Raw genomic sequence first — 25789 nt, forward strand, 5'->3', positions numbered from 1 at the left:
TAGGTATTGAAGTTGCATACTCTCCCAAAGGGTATGTCCTCTCTCAGATGAAGCTTGCCTCCGACATTATTGACAGGTCTGGACTGACTGATGACAAGAAGGTGGAGACGCCAGAAATAATCAATGCCAAGATGAGAGCCAGTGATGGCACTCCTTTAGCTGATCCCACACCTTATCGTCAATTGATTGGGTCGCTCACATACTTATCCATCACTAGGCCCGATATTTCTCATGCAGTTCATAGTGCAAGTCAATTTCAGACTGCTCCCTCCACCATTCACATGGCTGTTGTCATGAGAATTATCAGATATTTGAAAGGCACCATAACAAAAGGATTATTCTTACCCTCTTCTTCACCTCTTACTTTACTTGCTTATATTGACTCTGATTGGGGTGGTAACCCCGATGATCGTATTTCTACCACAGGGTATTGTGTGTTTCTTGGAGAGTCACTTATCTCTTGGAGGTGTAAGAAGCAACAGAAAGTTTCACTCTCTTCTACTGAAGCAGAGTATCGTGCGATGGCCACTACCACCACGGAGATCGTATGGTTAAGAAGTTTGCGTAAAGATATGGGAGTCTCATTCTCAACTCCTTCAAAGCTGTGCTGCGACAACAAGTGCTCTATCTACATTGCCAGCAATCACACCTTTCATGAAAGAACAAAGCACATTGAGATGGATTGCCATTATGTTCGTGATGAGTTCCTACGAGGCACCATTCAATTGCCTTATGTTCCAACCGAGTACCAGTTGGCGGACTTCTTCACCAAAGCTTTGCCATCGCCTCGTTTCTTCTTTCTCCTTAGCAAACTCTCGGTGATCTCACCGTGTCTTTGAGGGGGGGGTGTTAAAATATGTTGTACATATATATATTTATATATATATAGATCACGACACATACGCATATATATATATATATTAATTATATATATGTCTATGTGTCTATCTACATATATAAATATATATATATATATATATTTATATCTTTTGTAAATAGACCCATATAGGGGTAAAACAGTCTTTTTACTTCTTATCGCATATTGTAACTTTTCTCCTTTTCTTTTATTTCCTTTTTTCTTTCTTTTTTTATTTTCTTTATTCTTTTTCTTTTCCACCTTGGAATGGGCCCCACCTAGGAGGACGTTGGAGCATCCAACGGTCATATTTATGACCGTTGGAAGGGCTCCAACGTCCCTCTAGGAGCCCTTCTAAGGCCTCCTCTTTTGTCTATAAATAAAGGGGTTTCTCCCCATTGTAATGTATGCTTCTTTGAAGCCTTTTGAGTGGAATATATATTTTTCCTCTTCTTTTGGGTGCCTTACCACTTTAAGTGGTTGTGTTGTTCTTTTGCCATTAGTGGCTATTTGTGTATGTGCGTGCTCTCTTGTTTTGCTCTTGGAGACTTCATCCGGCACTTCATTACAGGCTCCGCCCCCTGCAGGGGAAACAACAGAAGGCACGAGGGCCTAGCCCCCTGCCAGCAAACAAAAGAAGGCAGGGGGCTTCGCCCCCTGCCGAGAAGCAACAGGCAAGCAGGGGGGCGAAGCCCCCTGCCAAAAACAAAAGCAAAGACAGGGGGGCCTCGCCCCCTGCCGAACAAGCACAAGGACAGGGGGACAGAGCCCCCCTGTCGACAGATCCACAAAAAGGAAGGCAGGGGAGGCTCAGTCCCCCCCTACCGACCCACAGCAAAAAGGCAGGGGGGTAACCCCTTGCCAAGCAAGAGGCGACAGGGGGCTCAGCCCCCCTGTCGACCAACAACAAAAAGGCAGGGGGGTACCCCCCTGCCAAAACAAGAGGCGACAGGGGGCTCAGCCCCCCTGTCGTCCAACAGCAAGAAGAGTGACAGGGGGCGGGACCCCCATGCCAAGAAGTGCCAACGACAAGGGGCCCAGCCCCCTGTCGACCAATAACAAAGGGAGGCAGGGGGTTTAGCCCCCTGCCAACCGACGGTGATGACAGGGGGCTCAGCCCCCCCCTGTCGATCCATCCTGCACACAGAAGAGAGAGAGAGGAGGGTTATACCTCCGAAAGACCGCAGCAACGCGGGAGGAAGGTGGTGGTGACAGACGCCGGAAGTCGAAGGCTACCGGACGGAGGGAGGTGGCTCTGCCGAGGCTCACGGGCTGTCGGAGCGTTTGCCAGACGTAGGGAGGAGCAGAAAGGGTGGCCGAGGCAGCCGGCTGCCGAAGACCACCAAGAGGGGAGATCGGGGGAGTGTCGGTTGGCGAACGTCGATCGTTGTCAGGGGGCAGGTCGTCGGAGCTCAAAGGTGAGAGGTGGAGAGTGGCGACGATCGCCGGCGGTTGCAGCAGGGGAGACAGTGGTGGTCGACGACGGAGGGGCCTGCGATACTGTGTTGGCGGCTGAGTCGCCGGTGTCACGTGACACAGGAGACAACAAGGGTTTTTTTTGCAAGGAGGTGGCCGACCACGAGTGGCCGACGTCGGAGGCCGCAGGGAGGATCGCCGGAACGCTGGTGGCTGGCGGTGGGTCGTCGGCGTCGGTGGCCCAAGGAGGAACGAGAAGAGAAGGGTCGATCGAGGGGCTCACCGAAGCTCGAAGGGGGAGAATCGCCGGTCGTCAGGGAGGCCGGCCGGACGGAATCGCTTGCCGGCGTCTCCGATCGCCGGCGGCATCGGCGTGAGGAGGGGCGGAGCCGATGAGAGAGAAGGGGCGAGGGTTTTGCCCCTCGCCCGAGACACTGTGTCCTTTTAAGGACACCGGCTTCTCGAGAAATCGAGAACCCGGGGCGCGGGTCGGCTCGAGCTCGGATCCAGCCCGGATCCGGGTCCGATAAAGGGGGCATACCCTGACTCGTGTCCGACACGTGCCGAGCACGTGTCTGACACGAGTCGGACGCGATTTTTTTTTCAGGGGCTTTACAATAAGGTTAATGGGTTGGTTTGCACGAGCACCAATCTAGAGCGAGGTGATAACTCTCATGTTTTGTTCGATCCAATGTGTCTTCGGAACCACGATGATTGTAATTTATGCGGAAAGGTGGGTCATTCTGCTGTAGAATGCCACTTTAATCAACGTTGCGACAAAAAGTCTGTTGAAGATAGTGCTGATAATAAGCGTTGACCTGCTAAGAGTGTAATAACCGCAATATTTACATTTAAAATTTTTAGCATTTTAGGAGTAAAATAGGCGGATCTGGGCACGGATCCAAGTTTCGGATCCAGAACCCATATTATAAGATAAACCTATTTAAATATTAAAATACGTAATAAGAAAAGAAATAAATTAAATATATAAATGGGGTTTTTGGATCCAATTAAGAATCCATAATTTTTATAAGACCCGGATCCAACATGTGGTTGGATCCCGTGTGCGGGTCGCGGGTCGGGCTCGGACCTGGCCCACACCTTGTAAAAAAGATACAAGGGTTGCCCGATAAAAATAAAGGGGGAAACCCCCCCCCCGATAAGTCGTTGGTTAGGGTTCTTTTGAACCCTAACATTTGGAAATAGGAGAGGGGGGGGGGGGAAGCCGAAGCCGCCGGGCTTCCTTCCTTTTTGGAAGGTCACCCACCTCCAAAGGGGGACCCCGAACCCTTTCGTCTCCCTCTCTCGCTGTCCCATTCTCTCTCACTCTCTTCTACCTTTCTAAACCTCGAAGCTCCCTCCGATCCCAGGCCGCAGCTCGAGACCTGGCAGTGAAGAGCCGACCTCGCCGGTGGTGGTGCTGTCCGGGCCGACCGACTCATCTCGTGGATGCCGCAACACCCTCGCTAGATAATGGTAGGGTTTCTGTGATTTTTTTTCCAGGTTAATCATGGGTTAGTGGGGTGTGGGTTGTCTAAAACCCAAATCAACTGATTTAAAATAAAGGGGTTTTTGTTGCCAGACAGTTAATAAGATCGGAGATTGGGGGAGCCTGTTTTGTTTTTAACCAATTGGGTGTGCTGCTTGAAGATTTACCCTTCATTCTCGGATTAGCTACTTTGACCGAAATTAGATGGAAAAATTTATCTTCTTTTTAATCGAAAACCCTAGTTTGAATCAGGTTTTCTTGACCGTGGTATTGAAAACTCTAACTAAGAGTCTGTGGGTCTTTTGCAATCCTTTCAAGTCTGAAATGTGTATGACTGTTTCAATTTAGGGCTGATATTGCATTGAATCATAGCTGAAATCATTTTGGATACTTGAATAATGAATACCGCATGCCTTCCATTAATATTTTTCTTTACGGGTAGCATTAATATCTTACTACTGTGTGTACAGATATGTGTAGGAGTTATTGATTTTTACTAATTTAAATTGTGGAAGAACCTAACAGATAGTTGCTTTTGTTGTTGGGTGAATGTTTAGCTGTTGGTTGTTATTTTTTTTGTTTTTGTTCAGCATAATACAACATACTGTATTTAATGAGCGGAAATGTTAAATGATACTTAAATGAATATGGCTGAACTGTGTCTAGTTGGATCTAGTGGTTTCTTGCGTAACTTCACATGCTGTGCTATACTTAGTACAGTAATTTGCCAAACCAATAGTTATTGTACATGTTATATTTTAATGAACTGTAATGTTAAATGATACTTAAATTAATATGGCTGAACAGTATCTAGTTGGAGTTATTGGTCTATTGCGTAACCCAACATGCTATGCTATACTTAATTATTCAAAAAAAAAAATACATTGTAATGATTGGGTGATCTAGTACATTGAAGTTCCTGGGATGTGTAACTGAGATAGGTAGAATGGGCTTACAGTTTTATTTTTTTTCTTTTGGCCTGTATTGTGATACACATAAAAAGGTTATGTTTTGGTATGTTGGATTTTAGAATTTCAGTATGCTAGCTGAATGATATCTAGTTGTCACTTCTTTTGTGCACGAACTTTCTTGTGTTTGTATTACTGAAATAAGCTGAATGGGTTTTACAGTCTTTGTTATTAGATTCCACATAAAACTGCAAGTTCTCTTACATTCCAACTTCTACCTTAGAGTAGCAGCAGTACACCAATGATAGTGTGAATTCTTAAGATAATTCCTTGATCTCTTCATGTAGAAAATGAGTAAGACATACCAAAGAAATGTTAGGTATTGATATTATATATTGCCCGTACTCCGAGTATGTGAATTTCTTTCCTTGGAGCATTGTGAAAAGAAAGGAAATAATCTAGTGGTAACCTAAATAGGTAAATGATTAAGTCATGGTTATCCCTTTCTAGTAGGAGGGGGGTTGTTTGGGAAACCTTGCTCAATGGGCGATCCGGGTTAGGTACCTAATGTAGGTACGTGATTTGATTTAATTATATTGGTAAGAAAAAATAAATATTAATTTCTATGCTTAAACGGTTTAAAGGCACCGGAGCACTCTGAGTGAGTTTATGAAAACAATATGGAAAATGATGGGGTTAATTCATACACTTGGGTAAAATGACTAAGGTTGGGAATCTACTACAGTGATAGTATCGGGGTTGGGGAAAAATGCCCCTACACCCTGAAAGGTTAATTAAATGAAAAGTTTTACTCACTCAGATTCAGGTTTACCTTAGAGAGGGTAAGTGGTACAAAACTCCGGGGACATAATTTTTGGTTTCGAGCTAAAGTGACTCGTTGGTCCCCAGTCCTCGGAGTTGGGGGACCCAGACTACCAATTTGTCCTAGGTGGTAGTTCTTTGTTCTTCTGCAGAAGTTAGGGATGCATCCTGTTTTGGTTTTGGCCTTTGGGAGTTTCTCTCGGTCACTGGCCGCTCCCTTAGGATTTCAGTCACTGTTAGAATGTTCGGATTAATAAAACAACTTTGAATAATATACCCCCGAACGTTCTCTTCGGTGATGGTTGCCTTGGCCTGTGTGTACTCGCGGGATAAGAAAAAATAAACATCAACTAGAACAGTTATGTATCACTGTGTTGGAGTCATTAAAGAGACATTTGCATATTCGTTCAGTGTGTTCGGTGCTTATGATGAAACGACTTCTTAAACTGTGCAGATATTAGTTAATTGAATTCATATTGTGAATGTTATATAGATGTTATTCATGTTAGTGTAATAACTGTTACAAAATATGCTTTAATTGCTTAATACTTGCTTAATTGTTGTAGTTGCATAAAATGCTTTTCGTGCTTAAGTATAACTGTTACGTAATCTACCTGTCTAATTAGATGTATGTCTGTTATTGCTGTTGCATCAAATTCTTTATGTGTTTATATTTAGACTGAAATTCAACCACGACACCCACATCACACGCCTGACACATGATCTACTTGTAAGAATAATTACAGTTTTCCTACTTAGACGTGGTAGTCTAATTCCTATAATTTTTATCATTTTCAGGCACAGAATAGTTCCACGAGCGAAGCAGGATGAGGCGCTGACCAAGACTGATTGATCTGTTCTCTGGCGATCCTACTTTCTTTCTAATTGGAAATTTTAGTTTGAAACTTTGATGTTGGATTCTATTATTATTGAAATAAAAATAAATGGTGTGGTTTGCTTTTACCTTCCTGTATCGTTCTGAAATACCTAACCCTGGAATCATTTGTTGTTTCCGCTTCAAAAAAAAAAATCCCTCAAATTTAGGGTTAAAATTTTGGGGCGTTACAAAGAGATAGAAACAAGGTGGAGGAAATGAGCCTCAATGATCGTTAAACCCAAAATGTTTGAGATGCGATCGTGTTCACCATGGACAACCATGTCCCCGAGACTCTGGTGGCTGTTTTCATTGTGGCAAAATGGGCCACTTTATCCGTGATTGCCGCCAGAAGAAGGTTAATGACCTCCAGCGAGTGGGCAGTACACCACAACCTTCTCAGCAACAGCAACAAAAACAATTCAAGTAGTAACACATGTCTACTCTTTTATGACAGAACACATAGAAAATGTTGAATAAATACTTTGATAGTCTTAGTTTAAGACTTTTTGTGTGTTTTGTTACGTATTTTTTGTTAAGTAAAAGCCTATCGATGGAATTACGTATGACTTTGGTGTCTCTGTAATCTTAATGATTATGATGCTTATTATGTGAATGACATGTCACACCTACAACTGATTAGTTTTTGGGTAGTTGACTTGTTACGCCTACAGATGATTAACTTTTAGGTGGTTGACTTATATGCCTACAAAATTTTTAGTTTAGATCACTTAGATGAATGACACGTCACGACTACAAAGAATTAGTTTTTGATGATACATCATGCCTACATAACTGTGTTGCAGAGGGTTTCACATTATGATTGGTTGTGTGATTATATCATCCTTGTATAGCATGATTGATGAGTATCATGATATTAGACTAAAATGTCTTGTAGATATGTGCTTGTGTTTCACGCTGAAGTGGTCGAATCTGATGTGCTTTGAGGTAAGAATTGTGAATGCATATGATGGTGCAATGAATTGAATTGTCTTATTTGCACATATAACTTGAATTCTGTGAATTTATTGAATTACGTATGAGTTACGTAAGTTGAAGTTAAGTTGATTCATAATATGTTATCTGCGTGTTTCTGTGCATAGAATTCATGTTTTGATTACGCATACTTTGAGGTCTTATTTGAGGATGCAGTGTTTCTTGTGGCAATGATGAGTTGCGTAGTGTAAACCTTCAGTATGATGTGATTGTCATGCCACCTGAATAAAATTGTTGAGAGCATGCGATGAATGTTTAAATTTGATATATGATTATGGTTCGTGGAACCTTGTTGGAAGAACATGTGATTTTGTGTTTTGTTTTGTCATATGAAGTGATACGATGCATATTGTTGACATTTATGCTTATGCCCATATAGGTGGCTTCTGACCCCAAGTGCGGTCAATTGTTTTGAGCAGTCGATTGTATTGATGCATGTATCACTGTGTATGATGTCTGTTGAGAATCTGATCTCCAATGGATTATTTGTGAGGGGGGTGTATGACCAAGATCAGGTGACCCGACTAGAGTGGTAAATCTCTGTGAGGATGTACACTATCCAAGAGTGGGTAGCCGCAAAGACGGTGAACTCCTGTGAGAAAGTGTATGGTCCAAGATCAGGTATACCATCTAGGGCGGTAATTCCTCGTGAGGTCGTATATTTTCCAGACCAGGTGATCCAGCGTGGATCTTGTTAATCATATTAGTGGCTATCGACCCGACGAGCGGTCATTTGTGTCGATGCGTGTATCGCAATGATTTTCATTGATTATGACATTTGTTGAAGATTGGTTTCCCAAAGGATTCTATGTGAAGGTATGTATGACCAAGATCTGGTAATCCGGCTAGAGCGGTAGAATCTTTGTGAGGATATACATTGTCCAAGAGCGGGTAGCCGCGAAGACGGTGAACTGTTAAGAAGTGTACTATCCAAGACCAGGTATACCATCTAGGGCGGTGATTCTTTGTGAGGTCGTACGTTTCCCAGATCAGGAGGTCCGGCGGGGAACTTCTGGATTTTTGATTTCCATGAAAAGTTATCATGAGCCATGATGATCTTCTGAAATTGATTGTTATAGCCAGTTATGAATCTATAGATTTGACTTTCTGTTTTAGCATGATTATATGCCTAACTCAGATGTGTGAATCAGATCTTTACTGATTTTAGATCGTGATTATATTTTGGACCTTCTATGGAAGGGTGGGCTTATATGAGAAAGTATGACGCCTTAAGTGAGTCATGATAGGTGGCAGTTGGCCGTGTAAGGCCTTGAGAGATGAGAATAGATTAAGGTTATTCATGACACAGAGTTTTGTTAGAAATTGCGAGTGTGACACACGACGTCTTGATGATGATTTAGAGACCCCGTTCAAGGAACGTAAACTAGCAATGTCTCGTTTTATCTCTTCATCCCTATCAAATCAAGTAGAAGAAGATGAATAAATCTTTCCTATGGTCTTCTACTAGACTCTTTTCTTTGATGACTCGTTGTGTCTTTTCATCCTTGAAGATAACGAAATCACACAAATATTTTGTTCCACCAAGTTGTTGGTTTCGAGCCTTTCTCAAGGACTCATTATGTGTTGTCCTGATCGCTTCAGAAACTTATGTGCCTGGGGGCTCGTGTACGCACGTGCATCCTGATCTATACCTAGTTCCCTTAGGCTGCGGTCTAGGCAGATCACCTCCTATGAAATTTCGCAGACAAAATTCTTTTAAGGGGGGGTAGGATATAAAGCCCGTTAAAAAAAAAATCGGACACGTGCTAGGCACGTGTCACGGTCTTCCCATCGCATCGGATCTGAGCCCGGACCCGGCTTCTCGAACGATCGAGAAGCCTGTGACTTTAAAAAGTCACAGGCGTCTCGGGCGAGGGGCAGAAACCCTCGCCCCTTCTCTCTCTTTTGCTCCATCTCTCTTATGCTGCCGCTGACGATTGGAGGCGCCGGTGACCCACTTCGTTCGACCGCCTCCTCTCTCCGTCCGACAGACCCCCTGATGATGCGAGCACCCCCCTCTTTGTCCTCTGTGTCGCAGGACGCCGACGATCAAAACCGGCATCGACCTCTGAGCACCGACGACCTTCGACTGCCGGCGACCGTCGCCACCACCTTCTCCCCCTTCTCTTGTCGTCGTCGACGGCCTCAGAGTTTCAGCAACCTCGACAATCCCCTCTGCTTCCTCCCCTTCCTCTGCAACCACCAACGATTGCCTGACACCAACGACCATCAATCGCCTGTGACCTCCTGCCAACGACCTCTGCTCGACCTCCCGTTTCCCTTGGTCGACCACCTACTGCTGCTGCCTCTGGCCACCTGACGTCTGCAGTTGCCGGCGGCCGGCAACAGCATTGTCGTTGCTCCATCTGAATCTTTTCGGCAACCTCAGCCGCCAACGACCCCTCTGTTTTCGTCGCCTTCGTCCCCGGTGCTGCAGACGTCGGCGATCAGAGTCGCCGACGACCTTCGATTTGCCGACCACCGTCGCTGGCCATCTCGCCCTCCGAGCTGGCGTCAGCGACTCGCTTTCGACCACCTTCTTCTCCCTCTTTTTGTTGTGAGCGGTGACCTCTGGCGACCGCCTGACGACAGCAGCCGCCGACGATAGCATCACTTTTGTTCTCCTCCCTGCCTCGGCACCCTCTGGCGGTGTGCGACCCCGTCACCCTCTCGCTTTGCTGCCGTCTTCTGAGGTAAACCCTCCCCTTTTCTTTGCTTCTTTTCTTCTCTATGAGGGGTCGATCGACAGGGGGGCTGAGCCCCCTGTCATCGCCTCTCGTCGGAAGGGGGTTAACCCCCTGCCTTCCTCTTCGGAGTCGATCGACAGGGGGGTTGAACCCCTGTCGTCGCCTCTCATCGGCAGGGGGTTCCACCCCTTGTCGCTCTTTGTTGTTTTTCGGTGGGGGGTTCTGCCCCCTGCCTCCTGTGGTCCTTGAGCAGGGGGTTCACTTCCCCCTGTCCTTGCTAGGTCGGCAGGGGGGCTCCGCTTTCCCCCCGCCCTCCTTGTCGTGCCGGCAGGGGGCTTCGTCCCCCTGCCATTTGTCTTGTCGACAAGGGGGTTCCTCTTCCCCTGTCCCTTTTGTGTTTTTTGGCAGGGGGCGAGGCTCCCCCTGCTCTCTTGCACTTTGTCGGCAGGGGGCAAGGCCCCTATGCCTAATTTGGTTTCCCAGCGGAAGGGGGGTGAAGCCCCCCTGTCCTCTTCGTGTTTTCGAGCAGGGGCTTGCCCCCTGCAACTCGGTTGTTCTTCGGCAAGGGGCTTTGCCCCTTGCCTTGTTCTTGCTACTTATCTCGTGTTTCGACAGGGGTTACGCCCCCTGCCTTGTTGTGGCAGGTGTGGCAGGGAGCCTCTGCTCCCTCCCCTGCCTTTCTCTGTTTTGGCAGACAGGGAGCTCCTGCTCCCTGCCTCTGTTGCCAAGCAGGGCTGAGGCCCCTGCCTGTGGCACCCTTGTCGGCAGGATGCATAGTTCCTGCCTCTGCCTCCTGCAGGCAGGAGGCCTTGCTACCTCTGTCCTTCTACAGGGAGCTGAGCTCCCTTTCTGCTCTCGTGTTTGGGGTTCGGTACCACTGCAGGTCTTACTAGACCCGCTTCTCGTTTATATTACAACATATACTAACGTTCCACGCTTTCCAGGTTGAACGGTGGATCTAGATCGCCCTCTGTGGCTCGAGCTCTTGTTTGCTTACGCTGCAGGCGTACGATGACCCGCAACCCCTCAAGGTAGGGGATTCTTGCGTGAAAGGACAATGAACGGATAAATGCTAAAATAAGAAAAGATAATTAAAAGAGGATATATGTATACGTATAATATATATACGTGTGTCTTTACCTTCAAGGACGCGGTTTCACGATCCTTATCCTCTTTACTTTTTCGCATTTTCCTTTCTGTTGCCGCCGCGCTATATATGCACAGGCTTTTCATTCTTGTCTTTACATTTCATGTCTTTTAACTCAAGGATGCGGTTTCACGATCCTTGTCCTCTCTACTTTTTCGTACTTTACTTTTCTGCTGCCCCGCGCTTTGCGCCATGACATTTACTTATATATGTCTGCTTTACTCCAGGACATCCTGGTCCTCTTTTACGTTCTCGCACTTTACTTCCTGCGTTTACCTTTGTTGCCCCGCGCTTTATGTGCCATGACCTTACTACTTGCTTTTGCTCTTTGTACTTTACTTTTCTATTGCTATGATGTTGGCTATTGCACGTACTTTCGTATGTGTTTGTCTTTACCTTGCTGCCGCACTTCGTGCATATGCTTTGTTCATGCATGTATTCTTATCTCTGTCGTATGCTCCTTTACTTGCTTACGCTTATCGTTTAATCGAGGTGCAACCCCCATGCCTCGTGAGTCGTCCTTTACACTTGCTTAGTCAGTATAGGATCTCATACCTTGTGAGTTGCTTACGTAGTTGTCTGCTTATGTGTTTCGATGGTCGATGTACGATTTCATACCTCGTGTGTGTGGCTTGTGTGTTTTGCGCTCGAGATGCAGTTTCGCACATCGAGACTTTCCCCTTGATTTGTCTTTGTATTAGTATGTGCACAGATTTGCCCTTTGTCAGCTTGCACTCCCTGAGTACAACTTCGAGTGTAGTGTATATCGTTTTACTTGTCTTTAGAGTCACAACACACTTATGCACTTCGGTTCTCCAAAGATGATGGTCTTAGGTGCAAACCTATTTTCAAAGATGTATAGTTTTGTAAAGCAGAGATAGTGGATGGATCTCCCAAGTCGATGTATTTGGAAGAAGTGTGTTGCAACCTAAGTTCGCCTATCCGATACGACTCTGATAACCTTGTTTAGTGGCCTGTGTACGAGTAGGGTGGGAACCCTATTGAGGTACTTGCGCCATCGCTAGATCGGCGATACATCACTTCTGATGCCAGACCTAGTTCTAGGTTTTCTGGTCCAACCAAGATAGTAGCGCCTTTCTTCATTAGTGAATGTATTATTGTTGGATTTCTTACGAGAAATCCATGTACCTCCTCTTGTAGTTGTACTCTTAGTCACGTACGATATGTTTGGACTACGAAGAGCAGGACGAGAGGTCTGTAGTAACCTCTGAAACGTGTATTGACACATTAAGCTAAATCCTGTTATGTTTATTTTCGCCTAATAGGCAGAATGCTTGCGATTGTCTAAAGGACCCGAGCACGATAAGTTGGAACTTGAATGAGTTCACTGTGGACTTCTGTAAAGCAGATATGTTGGGGGATTTCCTACGAGAGATCCTTTTCCTCTCATCGTGGTTGTACTTTTGAACAGATACGTTGCGTACTACGATGAGTAGGATGAGAGGTCTACGTCTACCTCGAACGTGCAATGGCACATGTTTAAGATTACAAGAGATGTTTCTACCCTCGCTATGAGTTGACCCCTCTCATCGTGGTTGTACTTTTGAACAGGTACGTTGCGTACTGCGGTGAGTAGGATGAGAGGTGTGTGGTTGCCTCGAACGTGCAATGGCGCGTGTAATTCACATAAATGATAATTATGCGTCTTCATATGCAAGATGCTCGAGTGGGTCGAAAGACCAAAGCATTTAGAATGGGACGACGGTTAAGAAACCCCCCGTCGTGCTCATTCGGGACGGTTCATCAAGAGAGAGGATGGATGATACAAAACTCCGATGGATAGTCATTAATGGCAATCTCGGGCAAAGATTCGGCTTCCCCAATCATCGGAGGTTAGGGGAAATCCTTCAGGCCACTTCTGCAGAAGTTCGGATGCGCATCCATTGGGCCTTTGTTTGCCTTTGGGGATTTACTCTCTTGGTCACTAGCCATCCCTTTAGGAGCGGACTCAGTCAATCATTCGGGGTATAATAAAATACATAGCATAATGAACCCCCGAATCGATTCCGACTGTTTCTACGTTTTGCCTTATGCATACCCACAATGGCGGGCTCATAATGAAACAAGATATAACTTATACATATGATCATGAGATATGCGTGTTGTGACGTGAATTGATTGCTTGCTTGTTAGCTCGGTAGTTCGGTACGCTACTCGTTGAGATATGTACGTCTGTCGAGGCGTTACTCTAGTTGGTTAAACTGCTTACGCAGTTCCTTGCTTAGTAATAACTAGCTTCTCATACTAGTTAAATGCTTATCCTGTGTAGCTTATGATTTGCTTGTGATGCAGTGGCTTATACTTTACGATTAGTATAATCACTTGCCGATGTAGTGTACTCATTGCTATGAAGGCTTGTCTTATGCAATTGCTTTGCTTGACTGTTGGATAGAGTTAGTTACTCTTCACCTTTAGAATCTATGGGATCACTATAGTTGCTTGTTTAGCACTATGGTCCTCACTGCTCTTTTATGTAGTTGTTTGCTTTACTAGAGTTTTGCTTACTCCACAACACATTTGGTTAGATCTGTTAGTCTTGCTTTTTCCTGCTTGAGCTAGCGATTTTCTTGCTTATTGCAGCATTTATACTTGTCTTTTGCACCTCTGCTAGTCTGTTATGAGACTGACCCATCTCATGGGCAGGTGGTGAACAGGCTATACATTTTGCGATGGCACGATGACGTGATGCGTTCAAGGCAAGGCCCCTTTCCTGACGTTGCGTTCCTGGGGATACTTTTGATAGATGTAGTATAAAGTTTCTGTGAAAGTATTTATTCTGATTAGAACTGTGGATTTCTAAAACTATATTACCAAAACGTGGTTCTCTTTTCATTTCAATAAAATGTGTATTCGAATTGCAAATCGGTTTATAAGGGAAAGATTTCATTTGTGTTGTAATGCGCCCAAAGTCTATGAATTTGCTATTTTAAACCTGATCTTCCGCTGAACTTCTGTTTCAAACTCTGATAAATGATTGATTTCAAAGCTTTCAACCTTTCTCATAAAAGGTTTCAAGTCCACGATTTTGGGGTGTTACACTGAGTACATGGGATTTGGATCTCAAGACTCCTAATGGATCCAATCCACAAGTATCAAACCCAAAGCAACCCAATACAAGTAAGTATGACCCAACCCCGTTACAACTTACAAGCAAGGCCCAAACTCAAGTACACGATAGACCCCATGCAAGTATGCCTCCAAACTACAAAAGATCCTAACTAATACAAGCCGGATCACAAGACAAAGACCCAAAATACATTAGATGCCTGAACCCAATTTATGAACCAATCCATAGACTCGGGGTAGGATGGTTATGGTCAGAATAGAACTAAATAACTTTGAGGCCTGCTGCAAAAGACTCACAATATGTGGTTGAAGGACGTTCTAGAAGAATTCAGAAACGATGGAACAAAATGTAGAGGGCAGCTGGATCCAAAGAGTGTCCCTTGGAACAGCTAGCAATCAGTCTGAAGTTGTATGACAGACCTCTAAGAGTTTGACATCCACTTGATCATTGGTAAAAAAATACTATATCGCTTTTGTGAGGCTTCTAAGCATCGTTGTTGGATAGAACCTATGAATGATGAGATGAAAGCTTTACATGCAGGTTGAACATGAGATATAGTTGATGGACCTAAGGAGATGTTCTGTTAGATATGGATGGATATAGAGGATAAAGGACAACTGGACAAGGCTAAAGATAGTGTTAAACATTTTAAGCTTAGGTTTCTAAGAGGATGTGTGCACGTGTGCATGCACATACTTTGTCTGAGTGTTACAAGGTAAATTTGGAAAAAGGCTCATTGTATTCATGTATATTTTGGAGGTAGAATTTTTGTCTTCTTTTATTTTGTTTAGGAGGTAACTGAATTCCTTCATGAAGCTTGCTTCACCTCCCCACCTCTTAGTCTTAGTAAATATTTTGGATACATTGTCAGTATGTTTTGGTAAGCTTTACCTTTTGTTAAAGCAGTGTGAAAATACAATTATCCTGAATTACTGGTATTATCTCTATGAAACCTAAAGTGAATACACATTTAGTTTTCTTCTTGGAGCGTATTGAGTATTATTACTTTCTTCTCTCTGTCTTTGTGCAGCTGCTATTGTGCAACACTTCCATATCTATGTTCGTCTTATACGTTGAAACAAGTGGCAGCATACATCTTATGGGACAACTACTTGTAGCAAATCATGGGTGGGACAGATTAAATGTCATAAAAATATCTTGATATGGTTGGGAAATCTTCAAACTTGCCTGTATAAAATTGAATTCTTATGGTACTAATATCCTTACAGTTTAGCAGTTACATCTGTATTCCTTTTCATTTTCATCATGAATTCTCACCAATATTTTCAGCTTCCAACACTTCTTGATGCTGTTGTGTTAATATTTTATTGGTCCACCTAATGAAAGTGATATTTCCTTCGTTAGGTGGAAGCTTTGAAGTCGATATATGGAGCAGATGGAGAGTTTGAATTTGATGAAGGGGTTGATGAAATTCTTAAGAACCACACGGAATTGGTATTCATGACTGTTTTCATTTTGATTTTTTTGTTATGTATGTTTGTTTCTCTGTTGCTGTGATAATGAAAAGGAGGAAATCTCAAAGAATGGTGATGTTTACATTAACTTAATGATATGTAACAACAAGATTCATATATAAGAAAAAAATGAGTGCACTTGAACCTTTGACCCAAGGTTGTAAGTATCGTATCGTAAGTTCGTAACCCATATTGGTCGGACCCAAAATAAGATATGTATCGTATCGTATTGTGAAAAGTAATAAATTTTGAAAAAAAATTAAAAAATCAGAAAAATAAAAAAGCAAAAATTCTAAAAAAGCATAACACACAAAATAATGATGAAATAAACAAAATGCAACCATAAAATTACATATGAAGCATTTATGTCTCTATGAGCTACATACATCAACAATCATCAATAAGAAGCAAAGAATAAGTTTTTTTACTTTAACCCACTTCCTTGAGTAGAAAAATGGTGGAAATGCACTCTTAATAAAATCGCAAAAGCCCTCTTTCTTGCTCATAGATCGGCCCCAAATCGCTCTCACGGCCTACCACCCGTGGCAACAATAGAATAGCACAATTAAAACCATCATGTAAATATGATTATTGTGATGCATTTAAACAATTAAAGAAAGAGCAAACCAAATCTCAAGGCTCTTCAGGTCTGTGATGATTCATTTAGACCATCGATGCATCATATGCAAAAATCATAACTTGCAATTTATGCAATGAGGTCAGCATGCCTCCAAATACACATCCATCCAAACAATTTTAACAATGTGTTCATATGCATGTGTTCACCATCCATGTGCAAGTGCTTTCATGTAATCACTTACCACACATGCATTCATCCATAATTCTTAAGTACATGAGAACATTTATACCTGATTTTACATGCTAAACACACGTCGATTTCATGTATGCACATGTACTTGAAACCAATCCATAAATGCACGATAGATAATCATGTCCCATCAATGTAGGCTCATGAAACTTTTTCATTCATATGTTAACATCCGCACACATGAACATAACCCAAATCTAAAAATTGAAATTTCAGGGCTGCACACATTCATATAATGTATGCACTTGTACCAAAACAAACTTTGCAATAACCTGTTAAGAGACATCAAATATCTCACATGTTACAAACTATAAAACCTGTTAACATGTGCCATTAAATATTCAAAACTCAACTTTATGTATATAATAACAGATAGAGTTATCAACATAAATTTGTTAACATTGAATTAACTTATGTATGTCCCGTACATGCTTAGACATTGACATGTGCCAGAACCCATGGTTTCTCAACATATACTGGGATCTGAGTATTAACCTGGTTGAACCCGTGGTAGTGTGACCATTGAACCATACTCCAATCATGGCATAGCTTGAGCATTCATATATCAAGACTCATGATATTTTAACAGAATGTACTTAAGCTGCGAGGAAAATAATAATACTCATCTCTATGCATAATACACTCATATTGTTGGCATTCACATGCAGACGGATCACATACCTATCAAAATTCTACCCACCAATTCCCATCATACTTCTTAAATGACTTTCAAGGACAAACAAAGGCCTAAAATATACTCTCATTACACTAAGATGCCCACGGGAAATCGTATGAATGAATAAAACTACAAGTCAACATTAACCCAACAACAAATGCCACCAGATTATATGTAGATCAATAGAAACCGACACACATTTACAACAAAACTGCTTTCCCCATTCAACAAATATCTCAATTGAAGGCTTCAATGTACAAGTCATAGGATCATGCAAGATATTCTTTTCTCACGAGAAGTTGGAGCCTTTTAACCTGGTGGATGTAGTGTTCAATGATACCAGAGCATAATAACATTTTCATATTTGCTTATATTTTACCATTCACTACAGAGTTCAAAGATTGCTAGATAGATTGACAAGGCTCCCCCCCTATCTTTTGTTTCCTATTTGAAGGGAATAGAAGGGAAGTCTTAAACAGAATCAGTGATGGTGAATCATCTTGGCATGGAAACATAACTGCCGTTTCATTATGATATTTTTCAATCACCATCTTTTAAAATACGCAGACAATTACTCTTTCTAGCAAGTAAAGTTGTTCATAAGAGTATGGTGGCAAGCAGCTGACTGCTTATCTTCGTGCTCAGTCTTTCATAGATGTGCAGGGGCAAAATGTGCAAAATGATGTGTAACTAAAGGCAAGTTCAAAATCTTTAAGGAAGAAAGCGCTTGAAACTGCAAGAATCGATTGCCTTAAATGTCCAAAACAAGAGCAAGCTATTCTAATCTTAGACGTCTCATTTTCTATTATCAAAGACATAAATCCTTGGTATTTTTATAAAAGGAAGACATGATCACTTCATACAACAAAAGGAAGAGGACACCTAATCAAACATGTATTGTACTTTCTGAAGATGATGTCAGATGACAAATTATCTCATGATTTTCAAAATAAAGGAAATACATAAAACATACATATACGATTAAGAGTGAAATCACTCAGTCTGTGGTCCAGTTCTTGTATATATATCGTAATCAACATTAAACTATGCAAAATCATGAGAACGAAATATCGTGTGGATTCTCACTTTTTTTGAGTGCTTCGAAAAGCGTGCCTTCATTTTTTTGGTGATTGAAGTGGATCCTCTTGTTCATCCAATATTTTAGAAGACTCTTCTATCAAGAAAGGTCTAAAAATCCTTTGTGGCACGTATTCTTTTTTATCATCTCTCCTCTCTAATGGGTGAAAAAGACTCATTTTTCTCTCGGCTTCAAACTCAATGGGTCCAACTATCACATTTGGGCCGGAAACATGGAGGCTCATATTAAAGGGAAGGGGCTTTGGGGCTATGTCTAAGGCTCAATTCCCGAACCGGAGCCAAAGATAACTTTGATGGAGAAAGGAGAAATAAAAATCCTTGAAGGCGAAGAAAGAGCCAAGGCTCTTGAAGACCACCAAAAAGCATGAAGAATGGGAGATGAGGAATTTTAAAATCCTCTCATGGATTTTTTCATCCGTAGAAACAAGAATTAACCCCAATATTATCAAGTTTAAGAAGGCTTCTCAAGCGTGGGAGGACCTTGAGAAGATGTACACCTCTATGGACTTGTTCCATAAATATTACCTCCAAAAAAGAGCGCTAACTCTTCATCAAGAAGAGATGACTATAAGAGAGTATTTTGCCGAACTCTCTTCTATTTGGAATGAGCTTGCTATGCTCGAACCCAAGTGGAGTGGAGAAGCCATAGAGCTTCGTCATAAACAATTGGAAGAAGATAGATTTTTTAATTTTTTGAATGAGCTTAGGCCTGAATTCGAACAAATCCGGTTTTCTCTTTTATTCACCTTCACTTCCCCCTCTCTTGAAGATGTAATTACTAAACTAAGTGGGGAAGAGACTCGTATGGGTATAAGAAAGAACAACCCAAGTCTTCTAGTTACACCTTCTAATAATGAAGAAAATTGAGTTAATGTCGTCTCAAGACCGGGGAGCAACTTAAGGACCTACAAGCCTCCTCACTTCAAGAATCAAAACTCAAGTGGTCAAGGAGGGAAGAAGGATTATAGCAAGCTTTTGTGTCATTTTTGTAAGGAACCGGGGCATATCAAGCCTATTTGCCCACAGTGAAAAAAGTTACTTGCCATAGCTACTACATCTCAACCTCAAATGAAAGAGTGCTCGTCATCTTCAAATGGAGCTCTCTTATTGCAACAAATCGTGAATGCACTTCAACCTCTTCTAAAATGGGTTATTTTCGGAGCCGCCATGTCAACATCTTCTCCTCTCGGTAAGACCTCTTGGCTTTTAGATTCGGGTGCTTCTTTTCACATGTCCCCAAGTTTTAGTTCTTTTTCCGAATAATCAAAAAATCCCTCTCCATCTTTTGTTTCAACCGCGGATGGAACATATCTTGAAGTAAAAGGAATAAGAAATTTTGAAAAACAAGGGTTCTTTATTCCAAAAATTAGATTTATACCCAAATTAAACTTAAATTTGCTTTTCATTTCTCAATTCTCGAATCATGGGTGTGATATAAAGTTTTCATCTAACAAATGTTGAATACAGGATCGCCGGTCCGGGAGATTGATTGGAGAAGGCTCTAGGAAGGGCGATCTATACTATGTCGATTCCCTTCAAATTCCAAAGAACCTGTTTTGTAATGTTGTCCAACAAAAGGATATTAATGTGTGACACAAGAGACTTGGACATCTAAATATTGTAAAAAATTCTCATTTACCTTTTGTTAAAAGTCTATGTAAAAGTGATTTCACTTGTAACGACTGTATTCTTGGGAAAATGAAAAAATTGCCTTTTTGTCAAAGATCTATGTTTACAACAAGACCTTTTGAAATTATCCATTCGGATGTATGGGGATCAACACCCATCCTATCAAAAGGAGGCTTTGCATATTATGTCATTTTTGTTGACGACTACACGAGATATTGTTGGATTTATTTTCTTAAATACAAATATGAAGTTTTCTCGATTTTTAAAACCTATCATATGATGATTAAAAATCAATTTAATGGGAATTTAAAATTTTTTAGAACTGTCTCTGGTGGAGAATATCTTTCAAGTGAATTCAAAAATTATCTTGAAAGTAAAATGGATTAGTCGAAAGAAAACATAAACATATAATAGAGACAACTCGAACATTACTTGTTTTTCAAAACATCCTCAAAGGTTTTTGGGTTGAAGCGGCTTTAGCATCTGTCTATCTGATAAATCGGCTACCTTCTAAAAACTTGAACAATATCTCGCCTTTTGAAAAATTGTATACCAAAGAACCCGACTATAGTCGGTTGAGAATTTTCTGTTGTATATGCTTTGTTCTTACTGACAAGAATGACAAGCTTTCACCAAAAGCCATTGCCTGCGCTTTTCTTGGATACTTCGAAACCCAAAAAGGGTTTTGTTGTTATGATATTAAGAATGACAAGCTATATGTTTCCAGAAATGTGAGTTTTCTGAAAAATGTTAATGGTTTTGAAAGGAGTGAACCCTTTGAAGAAAACATGGATTACTCTTTTTTATTTGAAATGTTAGCACATGATGATGATAGTGATGACGATTTCATTCATAATGACATCAATGATAAAGAAGATGACTCTTCCTATCCACCTATCTCTCAACATAGAAATGAAAGAGCATTGAGAGATCCTATAACATATACCTATAGAGATAAAAACAATTTTAGGAGTGCAATTGAAAAATTCAGTGAACCTAGTGGGCCCAATTCAACAAATGATGAAAACCTACGAAGAACTGAAAGAAGTAGAAAGATACTGTAACGCCCCAAATTTCAAACTTGCGAACCTTTTCATAAAAACAGGCAAGAGACTAGAAATATCTCTTTCCTTCGGAGTTTGTTTATGAAATCAGCGAAAGACTATTCTTTCGTTAAATTCAAAAAGGCAAGCTGACAACTTTGGGCATGTTAGCTAAAAGAACCGAAACTCACAAAATTCGAATATCCCAAGGAAAATCCGTTACAAACCTAAAACGTCCAAGACACGAGCTAAGAGCAGGAAGAAGAAGTCTTGAAACCATCTTGCCATCGCGCCATCGCCCGTAGTGTACCTAGTCATCACCTGTACCCATAGAATGGGTTAGTTTCGCGAAAAACTAGTAGGTGCACAAGAGAGACTACAAAAAACTGAATTAAGTACATTTAATTCAGTATGTTGAGCAGTTTAAAGCAGATATGCAGTTAAACAGGTAAACAGTACAATAAGATAACCAGTGCAAACGAGTAAGTAGTGCAAGCGAGTAAGCAGTGCAAACGCGTAAGTAGTGCAAGCAAGTAAGTAGTGCAAGCAGGTAAGCAGTGCAACTGACAAACGCAGCATACGATTCAATTGATCGTAGGCTGTGAACCACCACGCAACTAGCTTGTTCTCGTTTCTAGAACGGGGTCTGTGCATTGAATCATTATCAGGACATCGTTTGCCGCCCTCACTACTTCTAACAAACGCTTGTCCTGAACCACCTTAATCTATTCTCATCTCTCAAAGCCTTACGCGACCAACTGTCACCTGATATGACTCACTAAGGCGTCATACTTTCTCAGAAAAAGCCCACCCTTCTATAGAAGTTCCAAAACATGATCTAAAATCAAATAAAGATCTGATTCTCACATCTAAGTCTTGTATGTAATCATGCTAAAATAGAAAGCCAAAACCATAAATTTATAACGGGCCATCTCAAACAATCTTACAAGATCATCACAGCTCACCATAACTTTTTATGGTAAGCGAAAACACAAGATCCACGTCGGATCGCTCGATCCGATAGATATACGACCTGACAAGGAATTACCGCCCTAGAGGGTATACCTAGTCTTGGACCATACACTTCCTCACAGGAGTTCACCGACTTTGCGGCTATCCGTTCGTGGACAGTGTACAACCTCACAGCGAAACATTTGGGAAGCCGGTCCCCAACAAATGCATATCCAATGAAAATCATTGCGATACATGCATCAACACAAATGACCGCTCTCAGGGTCGATAGCCACTATTACAATCAACAAGATCAACGCCGGATCATCTGGTCTGAGAAATGTATAACCTCACAAGGAATTCCACCCTATACAGTATACCTGGTCTTGGACCATACACTTCCTCACAAGAGTTCACCGTCTTTGCGGCTACTCGTTTGTGGACAATGTACATCCTCACAGAGAATTTACCACTCTAGCCGGTTACCTGATCTTGATCATACACGCCCTCGCAGATAATCCTTTGGAGATCCGGTCCTCAACAGACACCCTACTCAGTGATACATGCATCTATACAATCGACTGCTCCGAACAATTGATCGCTCTTGGGGTCAGTAGCCACAATCTGGGCACAAGCATGTATATCAGCAATATGCATCGTATCACTTCACGTAGTAAAATAAAACACACGAGAACAGACAAATATGGCAATCCAACTGATTTTATAGGCGAAGAGTAACTAACTCTATCCGACAGCCAAACAAAACAACTAAATAAGACAAGCACTCATAACAATGCTCGTAATACATACAATTACCATCAAATGGCTCAATCCATCAATAAGTAATTAAATTAATCGTAAGGCATAAACCATTGTATCACAAGCCATTCATAAGCAATCATACGACAACAATTATATCATAATATGTAAGCAGCTTATAAGACAAGCGACCACATCAATCGTAGTTGCCACCAGTTCGTAGATTACGAGTTGTATGCAATCACATCAATCATAAGAGATGCAAGACAACAAGTGCTACGCTACAATAAGCACCAAACAGTTCGACCAAGGGATAAAGCAAGTCACATGCTAATACATAACAACTGGCATAACACTATTATTATAAGCATTTAACTAATATGAGAAGCTAGATGTTACTTAGCAAAGAACTGCGTAAGCAGTTTAACAGACTAGAGTAACGCCTCGACAGGCGGGTACAACTCAACGAGTAGCATACTGAACTACCGAGTAAGCAAACAATCGACCAGTGTAAACATACTTTATGTTTTGATATTACTGGCCTGCGGGTATGCGCAGGCAAAACGTAGAAACAACTGAGACTAGTTCGGGCGTCTGTTATTCTATGTATTTTCAATAACCCGAATAGCTAGTTGAGTCCGCTTCTAAATGACCGGATTTAGCTGAGAGAGGATTCCCCAAAGGAAGCAGTGTCACAGATGCATCCAACTTCTGCAGAAGTGTTGAGCTAACTATTGTAGCCGCTTTCCCCTTAACTCCAATGACTGTGGAGGCCGGATCATTGCCCGTGCGGTGGTTGTTAACAACCTGTCTATTGGAGTTTTGTACCGCTTTGTCCTCTCCCTTGACAGAACAACCAGAAGCGAAAATGTGCGTTAGGGGTTGCTTAACTAACGACCCATCCTATGCTATGGTCTTTAAACCACTCGAGCATCTTGCCTGTGAAGGCGAATGTGAGGCCATTTATGTGATTACAGCATTGTGCATTTAGCACTGTTCGAGGTCGCACGACCGTCTCATCCGATCATCACGGTACTAGACGTGTCGTGCACGACTACAAGTACTCTAGGATGAAGGGGGTATAGCTCCTCAATAGAAGCCTCAACAGGAGTGTTTCACAAAGATATAATGTTTATTTTTGTGAAACAGCAGTACCTTGTGCCAACATTATGCATGCGACTTTCTAGAATCTCATCCGCTATCGGGGTATCTACATACCTCACATGACTCGATACCAGTCTTGATAGACGGGATGTGGGTTTCTCAACAGAACACCCGCTAAGAAGTTCGCTTGAACCCTCAATTCGGGATCACCCGAGATATGCCGAAAAGGCGAACAGAACCAGCCAATCACATCCTTCCAAATGCTTCGATTTGGGGCAGTCTTTGATGCTTTTGCGCAACTCCCTAAATCTCAAGTCTACTATGCAGGAACTGCGTACTCGAAGAGCCAGGATCCTTGCGAGGTATCCCTCTCCTTAGACAAGGATGTATCGCTCGCTCCCGACTGAACTCTTGTCGCAAGAAGGAGAGCGGTAGATGTCTCTTGTATCCTCTACGAGGATGCCTCAAACGTATATGCAAAGAGCAAGAACCTACACTTTATCTGCAATAGCAAGGCAATACCAACACATGCAAAAGCAAGAGCCTAGGCGCAAAGCGCGACGACAAAGTAAAGGCTGTAAGCAGGAGTGCAACGCGAAACCTCGACGCGATGCGCGACGGCAAGTAAAGACTGACAGGAGGTAAAGGGCAAGGATCGCGAAACCGCATCCTTGAGTTAAATGCGTACTAGTATAAATATATATATTTCTCTATATACATTTATTTAATGGTCCATTTTTAGTTAATTAAACTTAATTCAATTGTCCAAGTCTTCTGTGCAATCTTCCCCTACCTTGAGGGGTGACAGTCCTTGTATGCCAGCGGTATAGGTAAGCACAAGCTCAAGCCATGAAAGGCGAGCAGGATCCATCGTTCAACCTGCGATGCTTAGAACGTTAGTATATGTTGTAATATAAACGAGAAGCGGGTCCGGTATGACCTGCACTGGTACCGGACCCCAAACACGAGTAGGCAGGAATCTCAGCTCCCTGCAGAGAAGCAACAAAGGCAGCAAGGCCTCTCGCAGGCTGCAGTGCCAGAGGCAGGGGCCTCACCCCTGCCTGACAACAGTAGCAGAGGTAGGGAGCAAGAGCTCCCTGTCTGCCAGCATAAAGAAAGGCAGGGGAGGGAGCAGAGGCTCCCCGCCACACTTGCCGCAACAAGGCATCAAATCATGAGTCAAGACAGGGGACGCAGCTCCCTGCTGGGAACTAAACAGGCAGGGGCTCTGCCCCTGCCGGCAGCAAGAACAAGGCAAAGGGGGCAAAGCTCCTTGTCAAAGATCAAACACAGTGTAGGGGGAAAGCCCCCTGCTCGAAAACATAAAGAGGACAGGGGGGCTTCACCCCCCCCCCCCCCCCCCCGGCTGGGAAACCAAAGGAGGCAGGGGAGCCTCGCCCCTTGCCGCAAAACGCAGGAGGCAGGGGGACAGAACCCCCTGCCGAGGAGCAATAGGAGAGCAGGGGGCTTCAGCCCCTGCTGAGGAAAAATAGAAGGCAGGGGGAGCTTCGCCCCCTGCAGGAAAACATAAGAAGACAGGATGGGGACAGGGGGTAGCGCCCCCATAACAGAGGACCATAGGAGGCACGGGGGCAAGATCCCCTGCCGAAAAACCACAAAGCGACAGGGGGTAGAGCCCTCTGTCAACGAGAGGCGACGACAGGGGGCTCAACCCCCCTGTCGATCGACTGCAAAAAGGCAAGGGGGGAGGGGGTAACCCCCTGCCGACAAGAGGCGGTGACAGGGGCTCAGCCCCCCTGTCGACCGACTAGAAAAAGGCATGGGGAGTAACCCCCTGCCGACAAGAGGCAGTGACAGGGGCTCAGCCCCCCTATCGACCGACTACAAAAAGGTAGGGGGGTAACCCCCTGCTGACAAGAGGTGACGACAGGGGGCTCAGCCCCCCTGTCGACCAACCCCTCACAAAGGAGAAAGGAAAGGG

The 25789-nt window shown here is 42.9% G+C and overlaps 1 protein-coding gene across 2 annotated transcripts in view; it reads left to right on the forward strand.

Moving 5' to 3' along the window:
- LOC149815833 (uncharacterized) overlaps positions 1-25789 on the forward strand; it is an 81898-nt gene that overhangs the window by 11212 nt on the left and 44897 nt on the right. For both annotated transcript variants that reach the window (XM_089990107.1, XM_089990106.1), the window contains exon 2: positions 15649-15738. In XM_089990107.1, the coding sequence (XP_089846233.1) occupies positions 15649-15738 (90 nt within the window). The remainder of the gene's footprint in view (positions 1-15648; positions 15739-25789) is intronic.

Source organism: Nuphar pumila, chromosome 15 (genome assembly GCF_984573655.1).
Source record: "Nuphar pumila chromosome 15, dmNupPumi1.hap1.1, whole genome shotgun sequence".
In the NCBI taxonomy this organism is placed as follows: domain Eukaryota; kingdom Viridiplantae; phylum Streptophyta; class Magnoliopsida; order Nymphaeales; family Nymphaeaceae; genus Nuphar; species Nuphar pumila.